General features: G+C 43.3%; 1 protein-coding gene across 1 annotated transcript; it reads right to left on the reverse strand.

Annotated features, from left to right (window-relative positions):
• Positions 1–2,193: 2,193 nt before the first annotated feature.
• Positions 2,194–18,347, reverse strand: LOC115425756 (nucleus accumbens-associated protein 2-like). The gene is made up of 7 exons (XM_030143504.1): positions 18,015–18,347; positions 12,751–13,410; positions 8,132–8,343; positions 7,791–8,050; positions 6,488–6,770; positions 4,565–4,662; positions 2,194–3,171 (listed from the first exon to the last, which is right to left on the reverse strand). Exons 2-7 carry the CDS (start codon positions 13,213–13,215, stop codon positions 2,504–2,506), a joined length of 1,986 nt encoding a protein of 661 aa, XP_029999364.1. The 5' UTR covers positions 13,216–13,410; positions 18,015–18,347; the 3' UTR covers positions 2,194–2,503.
• Between the last annotated feature and the right edge of the window lie 290 nt (positions 18,348–18,637).

The following is an 18,637-nucleotide window of genomic DNA, read 5'->3' on the forward strand; positions in this document are numbered from 1 at the left end:
TGATACAGTTAATTAATTAGGATTGTCGACGACATAATAAGCTAATAAACTAACAATAACACAGAAAATATTAACAGTCAAGGGTGTCAAATAACATTATAAAAATATTTACAATTACAGACTATGGTCACAATCAAATATGAATAACCTGAAATGTTTTAAGAAAAAAATTTGTTCAATTTTAACAAAACAATAGATGCACTGAGATCTGTAAGTTGTGTTCATAATAAACTAAGACACAATGTTCTTGAAATCGAACTAATTTTTCTAAAATGTCAGGTTTATGTGGTGGTTGAGGTTTTTCATATTAATGTAACTGGACCGTTTTCACACTCAAACAAAGTGAAACATTTGGATTGTTGAATATATAAAGGTTATTCTGCCTAGTATTTGACTGGTCCCGCCCACTGGAGATCACATGGTGCTGAATGTGGAACCTGAACTGGAACAAGTTTGACAGACATCATGTAGACGTTCAGTAAAACTCAGTGATTTAGATTCAAACTATCAGTGCATGCATTTGGGCGGGGGGAGGAGCCAGAGAACCCACGCAAACATGAGGAGAACATGCAAACTCCCCACAGAAAGGCCCCTGATTGGCTAAAAATGAAACAGAAAATAAATGAAGATACAGCACAAAGAAAATGTCCAACTGTTGTCTCTAGAAGACTTCAGTAGAAGGTTCAAAGGTTCAGAAAAAAAGACAAACGGCAGGAAGTGGACGTCTGATGACCACGAAAAGACGACAAACTGTATTTACACCAGTAAGTGACATGTATTGACAGGATTCATGGATCAGCTGGGATTTAACTGTTGAATCAGTCGATGGTTTATCTTTAGGCTCCACCCACACCACTCCGCTCCTGGTATTGGTCTTTAGTGGATTCTAACAGTTTGTCGTCTATACTCGTATGTAGGGATGTAATGATTACCGGTATAACGATAAACTGCAGTAAAATTGCAGACAGTTAGTATTACCGTTTAAATTCTAATTCTCATGATAACCGTGTTTGATTACCGCACTTTTAGGGGAAAAAACCCTATGTAAAGATCTGCTTTTATGTCAAATATTTGAGTATAGTTTTAATTTATTACAATTTAAATTTTCTATACCTAATATTTGGAACCAATATTCACTTTTAAAGTCTTTGAAAAGGTTTGTTAAACATCTGTGTGTTATTTATGCAATAAATTATATATATTTTTCAAATCAGATTTTATATATTCTGTTTATTTTTGGTCCTTTTTGTGTTGATATAATAGGTTAAAGTGAAAAAAATAATAGACAGATGAGATAGAGGAAGTTGTGCTGAAAAAAACAGATCCCAAACATGGGTATAGTAAACATTTGTTTATATCGTATATAAAGGCAAAATCAAAAGGACTGAAAAACGGACAAAATAGGCTCAGACCACTGAGGGTTAATATTTGAATGTTTCTACCAAAGAAAGTACATTGAGCCGATTATTTTATTTGTTTGTTCGTTTTTTTTCAGAATATAACTTGGCTAAATTATTTCAGTGTGTGTATTAGTATATTTTAAACATTTTGAGCACAATTTCAACAATACCGCGATAATAATGATAACCGTGATAATTTTGGTCACAATAATTGTGATATGAAATTTTCATATCGTTGTATCTCTAATTGTATGGTTTCCATAAATCTGTGGGTCCAGGCGGAAACGGTCCAACTGGGTTCAACGGTGTCATGTGTAGTCCACACCTATATGTGGCGCTGTGCACAAACACAGGCAGAGCCTACGGCTGGATAAACTCAAACCACAGAAGAATGCACTGAGCATGTGCAGGAGGCTCTGTCCTTGGTTTTCTTCTTCTGGTCACATGGTACTATGGCATCATGGTTTCCTTACAGTGGCGTTGGTCCTATCCATATGCCAAGACCAGGGGGGCGGAGCCAGGACATGTTTACACTCTGGGACCCGTTTGACAAAAATACTGTTTTAGGCACCGACAACGCCAGTGTCATGTGACAAAGGACCAAACCATAGTAAACTGTAGTGGACTGACATAATGTGGTTGTGATGTGTACGGGATTTAAAGGATAATGGTAATCTGAGGCCTGTTAGCATGTACCTGCTAATGTTAACTAACCTGCTAATAAATGTGTGTGTCTGTGTGTGTTGGTAGTCTGACACAGGAGACAGACAGACAGACAGACAGAGGTCATCAGTCTGATTATCAAGAAGCTTTATTGTCATCATCAGAGTGGACTTCATCTTCATCATCTTCATCATCAGTCCTGTTGCTATGGGCCTGTGTGCTGGTTCACATGCAGCAGAGCCGAGCCAGACAGACGGACAGACGGGTGGACAGACGGGCGGAGGGTGTAGAGGTAGACAGGTGGACAGGTAGTGAGGTCAGAAGTCAGACGGACAGGTGGGACGGACGGACAGACAGACAGACAGAAGGACAGACGGACAGACTGGGGACAGGTAGCTATTGTGTTATTTACATACAGGTAGGCAGATGCGAGAGAAAGCTTATTGGCTGTCTTCCAGAGGCTCCGCCCCCCTCTCATCCATGTCGGCCAATCCCCTATGGGTGGGGGCGGGCTCTGCAGGCTGAGGGGAGGGGTGGGAGGAGGAGGAGGAGGAGGAGGAGGAAGAGGTGAGGGAGTGGGGGAGGTCTGGAGGTTGCTCAGTCTGTAGCCGCCCTCCCCCGTCGGCCTCGTTTCCCATTAGCCCCTCCTCCGCCTGGATGCCTCCTCCCCCTCCCCCTGCTCCTCCCCCTGTTCCTCCTCCTCCTCCACGTGATCCGGCGAACTGCAGGTGAGGCAGGAGGGCGGCCGGAGCCTCTCTCTCCTTCTCCTTCTCCTTCTCCTTGTCGGCCTCCCGTCGCTCAGCGTAAATGGGCGGAGCCTCCAGGCTGAGGTAGGAGGCGCTGAGCTGTCGCAGGTCCAGCTCAAAGGGGCTGCCGGGCTGCCCTGCCGCCGCCTCCCCACCTGGACCTCCTCCGCTGACCCCGCTCCTCTTCCCCTTGCGGGGGTGGGGGGAGGTGGAGGAGGTGTTAGCGGGGAGCCCGTCGGGGAGGAGGGACTGGATTTTTGGGAGCCAGCGTTTGCGGACCCGCCTGGCGTTAGTGCACATGTCAGCTGCGATGACGTTCATCTCACTCTCCTTAAAGTTTGGAGCAAAGTTCTGACAGTAAACTGAGGAGGAGGAGGAGGAGAAAGAGGAGGAGGAGAAAGAGGAGGAAGAGTTTCAGAACGAGGAATCACACAAAACATGCATTCATTCAGTTTTTGAACGTCTACGGTTCAGATGAAGGTAAATGTGTCCATATGTGACCTGGATCTGATCTGGTACAGACAGTCTGAACAGCACTAATCTGACTCAGACCACTTTCATATGTGGTCCTAAATCTGATCCAGATTTGATATTTTCCAATGTGACTTCAGTCTGAACGTCCAGGTCGCATTTATCCGACCTTTCCATCATTGAAAAGCGACAAATGTCCCAGTTGTTGGTCGGAGCGGAGGAAAACCAGATTTCCTTCTGTAAACACAGTGTGTGTCTGCGTGGTCTGGTATTCCATCAGGACCTCTTTAGTGCATGTGGGTCACTTCAGGACCTCTTTAGTGCATGTGGGTCACTTCAGGGTCACATTCAGTTCAGACTCAAAACTGATAGAAGTCGCATTTAATGTGGAATATGAACGAGCACACAAACAAATCTGATTTCATCTAAAAAGCTGAACTGTGCGTTAGACCTGCTGTGGGCGGAGCCTTAGAGGCTCAGGGTGGGGTGGAGTCTATCGCAGCAACCAGTGGATGGAGGCGGGGTTAACCCTGGGATTCGTCCCTTTTCAACATCAGGAACTTTACATTGAACCCTGACCCGGGTGTTCTGGACCCTGACCCAAGTGTTCTGGACTCTGACCCAGGTGTTCTGGACCCTGACCCGGGTGTTCTGGACCCTGACCCAAGTGTTCTGGATTCTGACCCAGGTGTTCTGGACCCTGACCCGGGTGTTCTGGACCCTGGCCCGGGTGTTCTGGACTCTGACCCAGGTGTTCTGGACCCTGTCCTGGGTGTTCTGGACCCTGGCCCGGGTGTTCTGGACTCTGACCCAGGTGTTCTGGACCCTGACCCGGGTGTTCTGGACCCTGGCCCGGGTGTTCTGGACTCTGACCCAGGTGTTCTGGACCCTGTCCTGGGTGTTCTGGACCCTGGCCCGGGTGTTCTGGACTCTGACCCGGGTGTTCTGAACCCTGACCCGGGTGTTCTGGACCCTGACCCGGGTGTTCTGGTTCTACTGGGATGGGCCGCTGGTGAACAGCCTTATGGGTAAAGTGTACATATGGTGTGAACACCTCTGAATCCGTCACCGACAGAATGAGTTTGTGTTTCATAAATATGTGAATCTGCACCAACGACGACGACACTAGAACTTTCTAAACAGAGAAGCATCGATGAGAAGAACAAGGAAAGAAAAGGAGGAAAGTCTGGTCTGTCCAAAATACAGTAAATGGATGAGTCAGACTGTGTGTGTGTGTGTGTGTGTGTGTGTGTGTGTGTGTGTGTGTGTGTGTGCGTCTCTTACGTTTGACCGTGTTTAACACTCGGTTGTCCAGCGGCTTTCGGCTCGGATCATTGGTGGAGGAGCGGATCCCTGTCCCGCAGCTATTGGCCAGAGTGTTTCTATGGATACCATAACAACCCAATCAGCACCTATACCAAGCTTTAGGTTAGCTCGCTCTGCCATCTCTCTCTCTCTCTCTCTCGCCCCCCCCTCTCTCTCAGACAATGTGACAGAGCAGTTATGTAAAGCAGCAGCTGTATGTGAAGGAGGCGTTGGGCTCAGACGCAGAATGTTCTGGAATATTGAACATCAGCTGACGTCTGCTGAAGTCAGACTGTAAACTCAACCATCCCATAATAATACTGACCATCAGGTTGTACTGAGGTAGGCGGGCAGATTAGTAACACGATCATAATCGGAACACAATCCGATAGAATTAAAGACGAGTAAACAGAGTCTGTGTCTTTGTCTCCGTCATTGATCAGATCTGTGTTCATCCACATTAATACTTTTGATCAGTATCAGATTATTATTGATCCTAAATGTGTGTTTGATTCCATTGATGATGGGATTCCTCAGGGCACCGCCTTAGACCCCCTCATGGATCTGTTTCCATTCATGAATGTTCAGATGGAGGTCTACAGATGGACCCTGATGACACTGACCCCCTTTACACTGATCCTCTGATTAGTATCTGATTATTATTGATCATGTAAACAGTCTAATCTGATCAGATCTGATAACAGCAGTAATCTGATTACAGTCAGATGAACCCCCCTGGGTTTGTCTTCATACATGTTTACAGGTTCATCTGAACATGTGGAAAAACCAGTAAATCACAGAAAATGGAAGAACGGAGACAACAACAACAGGAAGTTGGATTCTACGTCACTACGCACGTATGAACTTTAAAATTAAACTGCCATAGTCAGTGTGTTTGTCGGAGGCCTTTGACAGAGAACTTTGAATGATATTTTCAGTCTTTATAATCTGATACTAGTCGTTTTTCTGCAAAATTTTTTAAAATTTTGAAAATCATAACCTTGGGTTTGACCTTTCAAGGTCATGGAAGGTCAACAAAATTGGTACTAAATGAAAGACCATATCTGACTTCCTATAAGTCAGTAATACAAAGTTAGTCGATATCCGTCCAAGTTTTAAAGATAGATTAGTGAATATGTAAATTAGGTGCTTGGGCCCTGGAAAATAGCTGAAAATATAAATATATAAGCACATGACAAATGAGGAAGGAAATGGATAGAGAATTGAATTTACAATCATTTGGCATTAGTTTGAAATCGCTACGATGAACAGAAGTTATTAACGATAAACAAATATTACATGCGTTACCATAGCAACCGGAACCGTTGTCCTATTATTAATCTCCTTTTCAGTGGTGGTCTGACACTCAGTCCTAACCCTGGAGCGCTTCATTTGGACGTGGACTGACCAGGTCTGGAGGTCAACTTTCTTCCAAGAGCCTCATGAATTTACAAAAGCATGAAGAACTTTGGAGGCACCATTAAAATCTAAGATATAATGGGTTTTTCATCCGTAAAGAGACACGAAGAGACAAAACAAGGTCCTTGAATGTATCTGAATAAAAAAAAAAAACCTACGACATATTTCTGCTTCTACTACTTTAAACTATTTGCAACTGGACTTACAACTTCGTTGTTATCGACATTTTCTTGACCTGGAAAAGAAATGTCTTTATTTGGGAAAACTTTTTATGGCATAAAATCCCATGAATACATTTTAAAGTGTATATTTAATATTTTGTTCTGTGCAGGTCCATCTGATCCAGACTCTGGCTTTTCTGGACCCCCCCCATACCTCCCCCCACTGTGACTGTCCTATTCCTTCACATATGTGGAACACTTGTGTACAGACACTCACACATACAGGGCTAACCGCGCTCATGCTAAGCTAACCTCAGCTCACCTGTCAAAGAATGTCGCCAGCAGTCTCCTGAGAAGCACCTTGTGTTTGACGCCGGCACACAGGTGACAGTTCATCAGCTGACCCCGCGTCATGAACACACCTGAGCCCACCACCAGCTCCACCTTCTCTCCGGGGTCGCCTTCGGTGTAGAGCGACGGGTGGCAGCGATACCCGATCTGACTGATGAGGCTGGCGGGAAGGGCCATGTTGTCCCGACCAACCAGCACACAAGGCCGGCGCTCATTGGCTAGTGGGAGGGGCAGCATCTCCAGCTTCTCCTGGACTAGAGGAAAGAGAAATCTCATGTTCATTTAGACCAGGGGTTCCAAAGTGGGGGGGTTACAGGACACTGACAGGGAGTCACGAGTCGACTTTCAGAAACCTTATGAGGTGTCCCCTGAAGTAATTAGGACAGATTAAAGGCATTATTGTTGTAACAATTTGAAAGGAGGATATTTGACTAATGAGTTTGAAGTAACGAAGTAACGAGGGAAGAGTTTTACTGTGACAGAGCAGAGGTTTCAACACCAAGGTAATTATCATTAACGAAAACTAACGAAATGACGAAAACTAGAATTGAAAAAACATTTTTGTTAACTGAAATAAATAAAAACTATAATTAAAAGAAAAAACCATAACTAACTGAAACTGTATTGTGTGTTTACAAAACTAACTAAAACTGATAAAAATTATGGATAAAATTCCCTTTGTTTTCGTCTTTGTCAATGTTGGATCGATTCGAAATCGATTTGTTTTGGTCTAGCAATTTTAGCTAGCGTCACCATACAACACTTGACGATCCGTCACTTGTGTTCACTTGTGGTTTCCAGTCGTCTTCTGGTCCCCACTCTACCTGGAAACATGGAGACTAAAGCAGCAGAGTCCTGTCTGGGATTGATTTGAATACGACGACAGAGAAGAAGAGAAAAGAGACCACTGAACTACAACTGAACTACAACTGAACTACAACTGAACTACAACTAAGCATTTAAAAAAAAATGAAAACAAATAAAAACTATCAAACCTGCTCTAAAAACAAATCAAAACTAACTGAATTAGAGAAAAAAGTCCAAACTAAATAAAACTAAACTATAATGAAAAATCCAAAACTATTAGAACCTTGCTGTGTTCACTGTGTCTTATGTTGTAAACAAAAATCCTCAAAAGAACAAAAACATGGAAACCAGAGTTTGTGGCCAATGAGTGGATCTACTGATACGCTCCTGACCATGTCCCTTTGATTAACATGGGGGGGGGGGGGGCTCATGACCCATCTGCCACCACCCACCACGGTGAGACTTACTGTAGGGGTTTCCGGGGTGTCCATAGATGTGTTGGTACAGTCCAGCATGAACGGCGTTACCGTAGTAGTCCTCCTCCAACTCCTCCTCCGTGGGGGGGTGAGAGGGAGGGGAGTCAGTGGGAAGGCTGGAGCCCCCTGGGCTGGAGCGCCCCCCGCCTGCTAGCAGATAGGACTGCAGTCCAGGGACCAGACCTCCGCCGGTGCCCAGGTAACACAGCGCGCTGTTCCTGGAGGTCTGGAGGTCACCGGACACGTCGACTCTGAGGAGGAGACAACCAGACATGAAAGACAACAGGGGACGCAACGGAGCAGGGCTGTCCTTTGAGGGGGCGTGGCCTCACCTGGCCTCCTCTCCCGCTCCCGTCGCTCCTCCCTGCTCCTCGGCCGGGGGGGTGTCGGCTCTTTCCTGCTTGATGCGACTAACGGCGAGCAGCAGCTCCTCGGGGCTGAGGGCGGGCTGGTCAGGACTGGCCTCCTGCAGCTGGGGGACGCTGTGCTGCTGCTGCTGCACCAGGGGGGGGTCGAAGTTACCCAGCTCATCTGCTGACGTTGTCTGCCATTAATATGTCAGAAATAACACAGTCAGTTAGCACCTTTAACTGGGTTAGCATCGGTAGCACTATTAGCAATGTTAGCGGCATTTAAAGGCAGGGGCGCAGGTTTTGGTTTAACATTGGGGAAGAAATTAAGGGTCTGGGGTCTTTGTTCTGACAGTTTGAAGCATTAAACCCTAAACCAGGGGTCTCAAACATGCGTCCCCCCAAAGGTTCCAATCTGACCCCTGGGATGAATTTACAAAGTGTATAAATTCCACAGTCCAGGCTGTGGAACTCATTTTAGTATGGGTTCCACATCCAGACCAATCTGATCTACAGTCCAATAAGAACAGCAGAAGAACCCACAGAAAAGAAGGACTGCAGATTTTTATCTGTTTAATGTGAAAAAAATATTACATTATGTCTATAAATAATGACAACATCAAATATTTGTCTTTGTTTTAGTACAAAAAAAACATTAAATTATGAAAATATTTACATTTACAAACTATCCTGGAACAATAAAATGTGAATAAACTGAACAAATATGAACAACCTGAAATGTCTAAAGAAAATTCAGCCCAATTTGGACTCTTTTCTGCCTGTTCCTCAGTGTTTAGTGTCTTTGTAGTTGTAGTTGAGGCAGAATATTGTTAAAATTGCACTTATTTTTCTTAAGAAATTTCAGTTTTTTCAGGTTATCCACATTTTTTTTTGTCTGGATAGTTTATAAGAGTAAGCATTTTCATAAATTAATGGGTTTTTTTGCACTAAAACAAAGACAAAAATTTGGAGTTGTCATTATTTATAGGTTATTCTGTTATTATTTTCGTTTGAGACCCCTGCACTAAACTGTCTTTGGTACTGATTATATTAGATTAGACATTTGTGACGTCAACCTGTAATGAGACATAAAACTAACAAACAGACTGATCTCATGAAATCGTGTTATGTCACGTCAGTTCTTATGGCATTTGTCGTACTATACCTACCCATTTTCGACCTTCTGCGTGTTATTCAACATCATTTGGTCGCGTGTCAATTTACGCTGATATTGCCGGTTCACATAACACTAACATTAACCGCTAACCCTCAGTTCATGGTATTCATCCATTCATGTTGGACAGGGGGTTAATAACAACAGAACATAAACACAGAAACCTTATAATGGTACAGATAACAGGCCCAAATTAAATTAAAAGTGACGTGTATATTTACATGAGTCATGATATCAGCAGTACTTTAGCTGAGTACTACAGTGCAGCAGTAGGAGTTCACCTCCAAAAGGTGGGGTCGGTGGTCGGTGGTTACATTTGTCTGTTCACGGCTCTGCCATCGTCTTCGTGGCTGTTAATTGATTTTGACTAAAACCCCTTTGACACCGGACAAACGACACCTGCATGGAAGTAAGTCTGTCTCATCAGATTTTGAATTATAAAAGCCATTGGATTTCTAGCACTGAATTTTTTTTGCACTGAAATTAAGTATCTGAATTTTTTGTCTCTCAAGTTTACTATGTTCATAAATTTAGAATAAAAAATTCAGATGCAAAAAATTCAGACACAGAAAATCCCGATCACACATCCGGGACACCAAGGATAACCAATGATTCGATCTGAAGTCGAACCGATAGCCAGCCAATCAAGTTACATTAGGCTGGTCATGTGACACAGAAAAAATTCAGATACTTAATTTCAGTGCAAAAAAAAAAATCAGTGCAAAAAAATCCAGTGGCTTTTATAATTCAAAATCTGATGACACAGATATACTTCCACACACCTGTGCTTTTTTGTCTTCAGTGTGAAACGGTCCAATCACTGTCGTGTGAACTCATTCGCAGTCGAAGGCTCAGCAGGAGTTGCAGATATCAGCAGTGACGGAAACACCGGCTGTACCTGCTACTTTCACCCCTTTTCCAATGCGACGCTATGACACAACCTGAAGTTTCAGATGAAAATATCCGAGAACATTATGTTTCCTGTTTTACAGGAACGTTGTGTGAATATGGTTTTGTTCTGTGAAAAGTCCAACAGGGTGGAGGTGAACAGGCTTCATCTGGGTTCAGCGCAATCAACTGTTTTGTGGAGCGTTCATAGATCTGACTGTGACCAATACCTCCATGTTTGTACGAGGTTAAAATAAATAAACAATCAATCAATCAATCAGTCAAATGAAAACCACCTGCTGTTGAAACCCCTGAACTGGTCTGTTAAAGGGAGTTTGGATCTGAAGTCTGTCACACGCTGCTGTTTAGGGAATAAAAGTTATTAAATAGGTTTTAAAGTTGGAAAGTCTTGTGACTCTTTATGTAAAGAAAAAATGTATTTATTCAAAATTCTTGTATCGGTGGAAAAACAGACGATAACGGTGTGTTGGTGTGAGCTGTGACCCCCAGTGTTGGACCAGGGTCAGTCCGTTATTATGAAAAGGACAAAGTTTATTTTGGTTTTTTATGGGTATTTGTTATAAATTAGATATAGTTTATTTTTGATAAGCATTTTACTGCTAAGAAATGGACAGGTTTTTTTTTTTTTTTGTGCATTATTGTTATAAAACGGATAGTTACCTCTGCAAGGAGGAATTGCGATCATTTTGCTTTGTGTGTTTGTTTGCATGTTTGTTTGTTTCTTTGCAACTTTACGGGAAAACTCTTCCCCCCATCTTTCCCAAATCTTCCCCACAGATAGGCCTAGGCCCTGGGACCAACCCAGTCCATTTTGGTCCCAGTAGGCCAAAGTTCAAGGTCACAGCAAGGTCACAACATCTACAGTTTTCCATCTGTCATCACTGAGCAATTTTCCAAAATTCATAAAAAATTCAAAACGACTCTGATTCTCCTCCAGTTGGATCCACCTGTAGCTTAGAACAATCTCTTGTATCTGGAACTAAACTGTCCACATCCACTGTGGAATGTGGACTCTGTGGACATTTACACTGAACACTGAAAATCCCATTTAGCACACATTTAAAATTAGAACTCAACTAATATTGATGTGAATTGAATCTAATTGGACAGACACATGACTGGGACCAGATTCAACTGTTTCTGTGTATGGAACAACCTGGAAACTGTTGGATTTAAACAGAAAGAGTGGATCCACACATGCACAGCGTTCAGGGTGCTTGGTGGAGGTTTGTGTTCTGAACACTAGTTTATTTTTGTTTTTTAATATGTGTATTAACACTGCTATGAAAAGGACAGAGTTTCCTTACAGGTGAACTGCTGCTGCAGAGGCTGTCCCTCATATGTACAGAAATGGAGTGTTTTCTGTAGGAGTTTAGGGGAGGTGAAGGATGGGGTGGGGGGTATGTGTGTGTGGGGGGGTATAAGTTCAACTTCATCCCGCTCCTTTTCAAATGTTGGACTTTCTATTATAGAATCCTTTTGTTGTTTGGTTTTACTGCAAATTCAAAACAAACAAACAAACACTGGAAAGAGCGTCTCATCAGAGAATAAACAACAGAAACAAGCGCAGCAGAGTTCCACCTGAGGACGGTCTGATTTAAGAACTGGACCCAGAACTGACGGACGTTAAAGGACGGTCACATGGTTTTACTTCATATAAACTGAAACGACTTCAACAAACTAAGACAGGCTGAGGGCGGGGCTTTCCTTTGACTGACGCACTGAATGGAGAAAACCACCGTGATATGAAAAATAAATGTAACCTTTTATTAATGAAAAAATACCGCAAACAAACTCAGAATCAAAGTGATTAAAGAAAAGAACGGGCAATAAAAAACACAGCGTTCCCGCTCGCCCTCTCTCGCTCTCTTTCTCTCCCTCTCCATATACACAGGTGAGCAGGTGCCTGTTTTAATAAACCCCGCCCATATCTATGTGACCTACGTATTCCCTCATCAACACGAATACAAAAAACCCTACATAATATCACAAACAACAAACTCCAATATTTAAACCATCATACCCTTATATGTTCAGAATGAATGTGTTTCTGCTGATGTAAATGTATTTATTTGTATTTTATTTGTATTTATTTGTATTTAATTTGTATTTAGTTGTTTTTATTTGTATTTATTTGTATTTTATTTCTATTTCCTTTCTGATTCGACACTGTCTTCACAGTACAGTTCAACTTTGACCACAGGTTCTCTGTTTAACTTTAGTTTTTATTGTTTGCTTTGCCACATAACAAAAGAGTCTAAAGCTTTTAACAAGAAAGATTTAATAAGTGTACTTAAGAATAAGAAGCTTAAAATATGAATAAGCACATTTGTTTAAATAAATAAAAGTTGATCAGCTGTTTTCATAATATATTTTTAGTTGATTTCACAACTTTTCAGACGTTTCTACCTTGATTGAAAAGACGTTCAGGATGTGAGATGTAGTGACACCTGGTGGTGAAGTTGCAGATTTAAACTTAAATTTAAATGTCATGTGGCTCAGGTGTGACTGGACTGACCTGGGAGTCGCAGCAGAGCGGTGAGGAGGAGGAGGAGGCCTTCATCATCATCAGCTCCATCCCTCGCTCCACGATGTTCTGGATCTGCAGGTACCCGGCCGTGTACATCAGCACCAGCTGCTCGCTGGCCGCCATGCTGAGGCGGCCCGTGTAGCAGAAGGACAGGATCTGCTGGAAACACGTGGGCGTCACCGAGGACGGCAGCTCGAACACCGCCTGGGACAAGGAGGAAGACGAGGAGGAGGAGGAGGAGGACGAGGAGGAGGAGGGCTCGGCGGCGGAGCTGAACAGGTCTCTGAAGTAAAGTGAGGAGGCGGCGAGGACGGCCCGGTGCGCCTTAAAGGCCTGACCCTGCACCAGGATGGACACGTCGCAGTAATGTCCCATGAGCCTCTGCTCGTTCAGGCTGCCCAGCACGCTGCTGCCGAAGTCTGGGATCTCCACCTGCAGCAGACCCTCCGACATGGTGGACGTCCAGAGGGGGGGGGGGGGGGGGGGGGCAGGAAGAGGCTGAGATGGTCCTGAGGGGGTCTAAGTGTCAGGGAGGGTGCAGATGTCACCTGCAGAGCGCTTCAGGACCATGACGATGGGCAAAAGGTCAGAGGTCAGAGTGTTGAGTCAGAGCGAGGGGGGAGGAGTCTGAAGACCATCAGGATGGAGCTGCAACAGAAGGGGGGGTGGGGTGGGGTGGGGGGGTGTAAACGATGATGGATTCACAGTCTACCTGCAGAACAAACTGACAAAACACCAACCACAGCACCCTGACACCTCTGCGTCTCCATGGAAACAAGAAAGGAGACGACGCTTTGTCTTCAGCGTGGACACACGTTGGATTATTGACAAGTTCTGGTTCCATCACAAACACTTTTATCACAGATTTACAAAGATCTGACACATTTGAACACTTTACTGTTTGGTCTGGACTTCAGAACTTTTCAGAAGGATCTAACCCAGGGGTCTCAAACATGTGGCCCGGGTCCAAATGCGGCCCACCAAAGGTTCTAATCTGACCCCTGGGATGAAATTGACAAGTGCAAAAATTCCACATTCTTGAACTGAATTAAGCAAAAAAAAAGAAAAAAAAGCTTGAATTAAGGAAAAAATCTTAAATGAAGCAAAAAAAATATCTTCAATTAAGTAAAAACATCTTTAATTAAGCAAAAAAAAATCTCAAATTTAGCAAAAAATCTTGAATTAAGCAAAAAAAATTAAATTTAGCAAAAAATCTTGAATTAAGAAAAAATCTCAAATTTAGCAAAAAATCTTGAATTAAGTAAAAAAAACAATCTCAAATTTAGCAAAAAATCTTGAATTAGGCAAAAAAAAAAATCTCAAATTTAGAAAAAAATCTTGAATTAAGTAAAAAACAATCTCAAATTTAGCAAAAAATCTTGAATTAGGCAAAAAAAATCTCAAATTTAGAAAAAAATCTTGAATTAAGCAAAAAAATCTCAAATTTAGCAAAAAATCCCGAATTAAGCAAAAAAAAATCTCAAATATAGTAAAAATCTTGAATTAAGCAAAAAAAAAAATCTCAAATTTAGCAAAAATCTTGAATTAAGAAAAAATATCTCAAATTTAGCAAAAAATATTGAATTAACGACTTAAAATTTTTGTCTTTGTTTTAGTGCAACCCCCCCCCCCCAAAAAAAACCCCAAAACAAAACAAAAAAAAACATTAAATTATGAAAATATTTCCATTTCCAAACTCTCCTGTACCAATAAAATGTGACTAACCTGAACAAATGTGTCCAACCTGAAATGTCTGTATTAAATTCAGTCCAGTTTGAACTCTTTTCTTCCTGTTCCTCAGTGTTTAGTGTCTTTGGAGATCTGATCCAGAATGCACATGGACTAATGAGAAGTGGAGGAAGAAGATTGTTGAAAGTACACTGATTTTTCTTAAGAAATTTCTTTTTTTTTTTTTTTCAGGTTATTCACATCTTTTTTATTTGGATAGTTTATAAAAGTAAGTATTTTCATAATTTAATGGGTTTTTTGGCACTAAAACAAAGACAAAAATTGTCAGTTGTCATTATTTATAGATTATTCTGTTCTTATTTGACTGGTTGGGTCCACTGCAGATCAAATCAGGCTGAATGTGGAACCTGAAAGAACAGGAGTTTGAGCCCTGATCTGATCCAAATACACCCCCCCCCTCCGTATCTTGTACCCCCCCAGTGCCACCCACACCATGATGTGGACCAATCAGACGGTCTTTGGTCAGTAGAAGTTCCAGTAGAGGGACTTAAGTTCAGTAGAAGGACGTAAGTTCAGTAGAAGGACTTAAGTTCAGTAGAAGGACTTAAGTTCCAGTAGACGGACTTAAGTTCAGTAGAAGGACGTAAGTTCAGTAGAAGGACTTAAGTTCAGTAGAGGGACTTAAGTTCAGTAGAAGGACTTAAGTTCAGTAGAAGGACTTAAGTTCCAGTAGACGGACTTAAGTTCAGTAGAAGGACTTAAGTTCCAGTAGGACATAAGTTCAGTAGAAGGACTTAAGTTCAGTATGAGGACTTAAGTTCCAGTAGAAGGACTTAAGCCCAGTAGAAGGACTTAAGTTCCAGTAGAGGGACTTAAGTTCCAGTAGAGGGACTTAAGTGCAATAGAAGGACATAAGTTCCAGTAGAAGGACTTAAGTTCAGTAGGAGGACTTAAGTTCCAGTAGGACATAAGTTCCAGTGGAAGGACTTAAGTTCCAGTAGAAGGAAATAAGTTCTAGTAGAAGGACTTAAGTTCCAGCAGGACTTAAGTTCAGTAGAAGGACTTAAGTTCCAGTAGAGGGACTTAAGTTCCAGTAGAAGGACTTAAGTTCCAGTAGAAGGGGTTAAGTTCCAGTAGGACATAAGTTCAGTAGAATGACTTAAGTTCAGTAGAAGGACTTAAGTTCTAGTAGAGGGACTTAAGTTCCAGTAGAAGGACTTAAGTTCTAGTAGAAGGGCTTAAGTTCCAGTAGGACATAAGTTCAGTAGAAGGACTTAAGTTCAGTAGAAGGACTTAAGTTCAGTAGAAGGTCTTAAGTTCCAGTAGAAGGACTTAAGTTCCAGTAGGACATAAGTTCCAGTAGAATGACGTAAGTTCCAGTAGAAGGACTTAAGTTCAGTAGAAGGACTTAAGTTCCAGTAGGAGGACTTAAGTTCCAGTAGGACATAAATTCCAGTAGAAGGACTTAAGTTCCAATAGAAGGACTTAAGTTCAGTAGAAGGACATAAGTTCCAGTAGAAGGACTTAAGCTCAGTAGAAGGACTTAAGTTCAGTAGGAGGACTTAAGTTCCAGTAGGACATAAGTTCCAGTAGAAGGACTTAAGTTCCAGTAGAAGGACATAAGTTCCTGTAGAAGGACTTAAGTTCAGTAGGAGGACTTAAGTTCCAGTAGAAGGACTTAAGTTCCAGTAGAAGGACATAAGTTCTAGTAGAAGGACTTAATTTCCAGGAGGACATAAGTTCCAGTAGAACATAAGTTCCAGTAGAACATAAGTTCCAGTAAAAGGACTTAAGTTCAGTAGGAGGACTTAAGTTCCAGTAGTAGGGCATAAGTTCCAGTAGAAGGACTTAAGTTCAGTAGAAAGACATGAGTTCAGTAAAAGGACTTGAGTTCAGTAAAAGGACTTAAGTTCAGTAGAAGGACCCAAGTTCAATAGAAGGACTTAAGTTCAGTAGAAGGACTTAAGTTCAGTAGGAGCACTTAAGTTCCAGTAGAAGGACTTAAGTTCCAGTTGAAGGACTTAAGTTCCAGTAGGACATAAGTTCCAGCAGAAGGACTTAAGTTCAGTAGGAGGACTTAAGTTCCAGTAGAAGGACTTACGTTCCAGTAGAAGGACTTATGTTCCAGGAGGACATAAGTTCCAGTAGAAGGACTTAAGTTCAGTAGGAGGACTTAAGTTCAGTAGAAGGACCCAAGTTCAATAGAAGGACTTAAGTTCCAGTAGAAGGACTTAAGTTCAGAAGGAGGACTTAAGTTCCAGTAGAAGGACTTAAGTTCCAGTTGAAGGACTTAAGTTCCAGTAGGACATAAGTTCCAGTAGAAGGACTTAAGTTCGGTAGAAGGACTTAAGTTCGGTAGAAGGACTTAAGTTCGGTAGAAGGACTTAAGTTCAGTAGAAGGACATAAGTTCAGTAGAAGGACTTAAGTTCCAGTAGAAGGACTTAAGTTCAGTAGAAGGACTTAAGTTCCAGTAGAAGGACTTAAGTTCGGTAGAAGGACTTAAGTTTGACCAGCGTCATTACCGGCATGACCAGCCAGGACAGCAGTGACTTGGATCCAGATGCAGGTGATCCTGATCCTGATCCTGATCCAGATCTGCAGCTCTGGTTTATTTAACCCTCAAATAAATGTCTCATTTCATCTGAAGATCCGTATGAAACAGAGTCTGAGTTGACAGAGCCCAGACCCAGAACCAGAACAAGAACCAGCCTGTACACCAGAACCAGCCCAGAAACCAGAACCAGAACCAACCCAGAACCAGAAAAGCCCAGAACCAGAACTAGCCCAGAACCAGCCTGCACACCAGAACCAACCAGGACACCAAAACCAGCCCAGAACCAAAACCAGACCAGAACCAGCCTGTACACCAGAACCAGCTTATACACCAGAACCAGCCCAGAACCAGAACTAGAACCAGCCTGTACACCAGAACAGCCCAGAACCAGAACCAGCCTATGCACCAGAACCAGCCCAGAACCAGAACCAGCCTATATACCAGAACCAGCCCAGAACCAGAACCAGCCTGGACGGATCGGGTCCTGAATCCTCTGAATCACTTTGCATCAGTGAAACTTTGGGACAGAAACAGGCCTGAAGTCTGAGCTGATGCTGCAGTGGGTCTACCTGAACCTGTCTGTCTGTGTGTCCTGTCTGTCTGTCTGTCTGCTGGGCTGCCGTTGAGCCAGGCATCACAGCACGACTCCACCCACACACATGTACAGACACACAACAACAACAAAAACAACACCCAGAAGAACTGCAGCAGGAGATCGGACCGGACAGGACGGGACAGTTGGTCAGGACCCCGTCCCCGTCCAGGTGAGTCCAGGTTGTTTACAGAGCAGACAGACAGACAGACAGACGGACAGACAGACAGTTGAAGACAGACAGACAGTTGAAGACAGAGACAGACGGGTGATCTGAAGACAGAAATACTTTGACAGACTCAGACGGTTTGGACGAAGACACCAGAGGACGATGGATTCAGACACAGACAAACACACAGACAGACAGACAGACAGACAGACAGACAGACAGACAGGCAGCTCCTCCTCTTCCTCACCTCCTCTCTGCTGCTCCTCTTCCTCCTCTGCTTCTCCTCCATGCAGCGGCAGGACGGCTGGCTGACTGGGAGAGGTTTTTCTCCTCCGCTCAGTCAACGCATCGTCTGGTGTGTCGCGGGAGGGAGGGGGGAGGGGGGAGAGGAGGGGGGGGGGACACAGCAGACAGCCGAGGAGGAGGAGGAGGAAGAGGAAGAGAGGAGGAGTCATCTGAGGACAGCCAGGGAGCTAATGCGGCTAACTGCCCTGCAGAGGACGAGGAAGAGGAGGAGGAGGGGGGGGGGGGGGGGGGAGGGGGGGCATGCATTACAGCTGCTATATGAACACACTGCAAGGTTGAATATTAAAGAGGCAACACACACACACACACACACACCTACACACACACACCTACACACACAGCGGGTGTATGTGTGTGTGTGTGTGTGTGTGTGTGTCATGATTTGGCCAAATGCACAGAGCTGCATTGCAGTGAGGCTGAGTTGGCATGCCCAGTACATAGTGTGCATACTGCGACTGTGTGCCAGGCAGACACACAAAACACACACACACACACACACACACACATACACACACACAGCAGCAGCGTTCTGCAGCCTCAGCTTTCATAATCACACACTCCGAC

The sequence above is a fragment of the Sphaeramia orbicularis genome, chromosome 9 (assembly GCF_902148855.1).
Source record: "Sphaeramia orbicularis chromosome 9, fSphaOr1.1, whole genome shotgun sequence".
NCBI lineage: Eukaryota > Metazoa > Chordata > Actinopteri > Kurtiformes > Apogonidae > Sphaeramia > Sphaeramia orbicularis.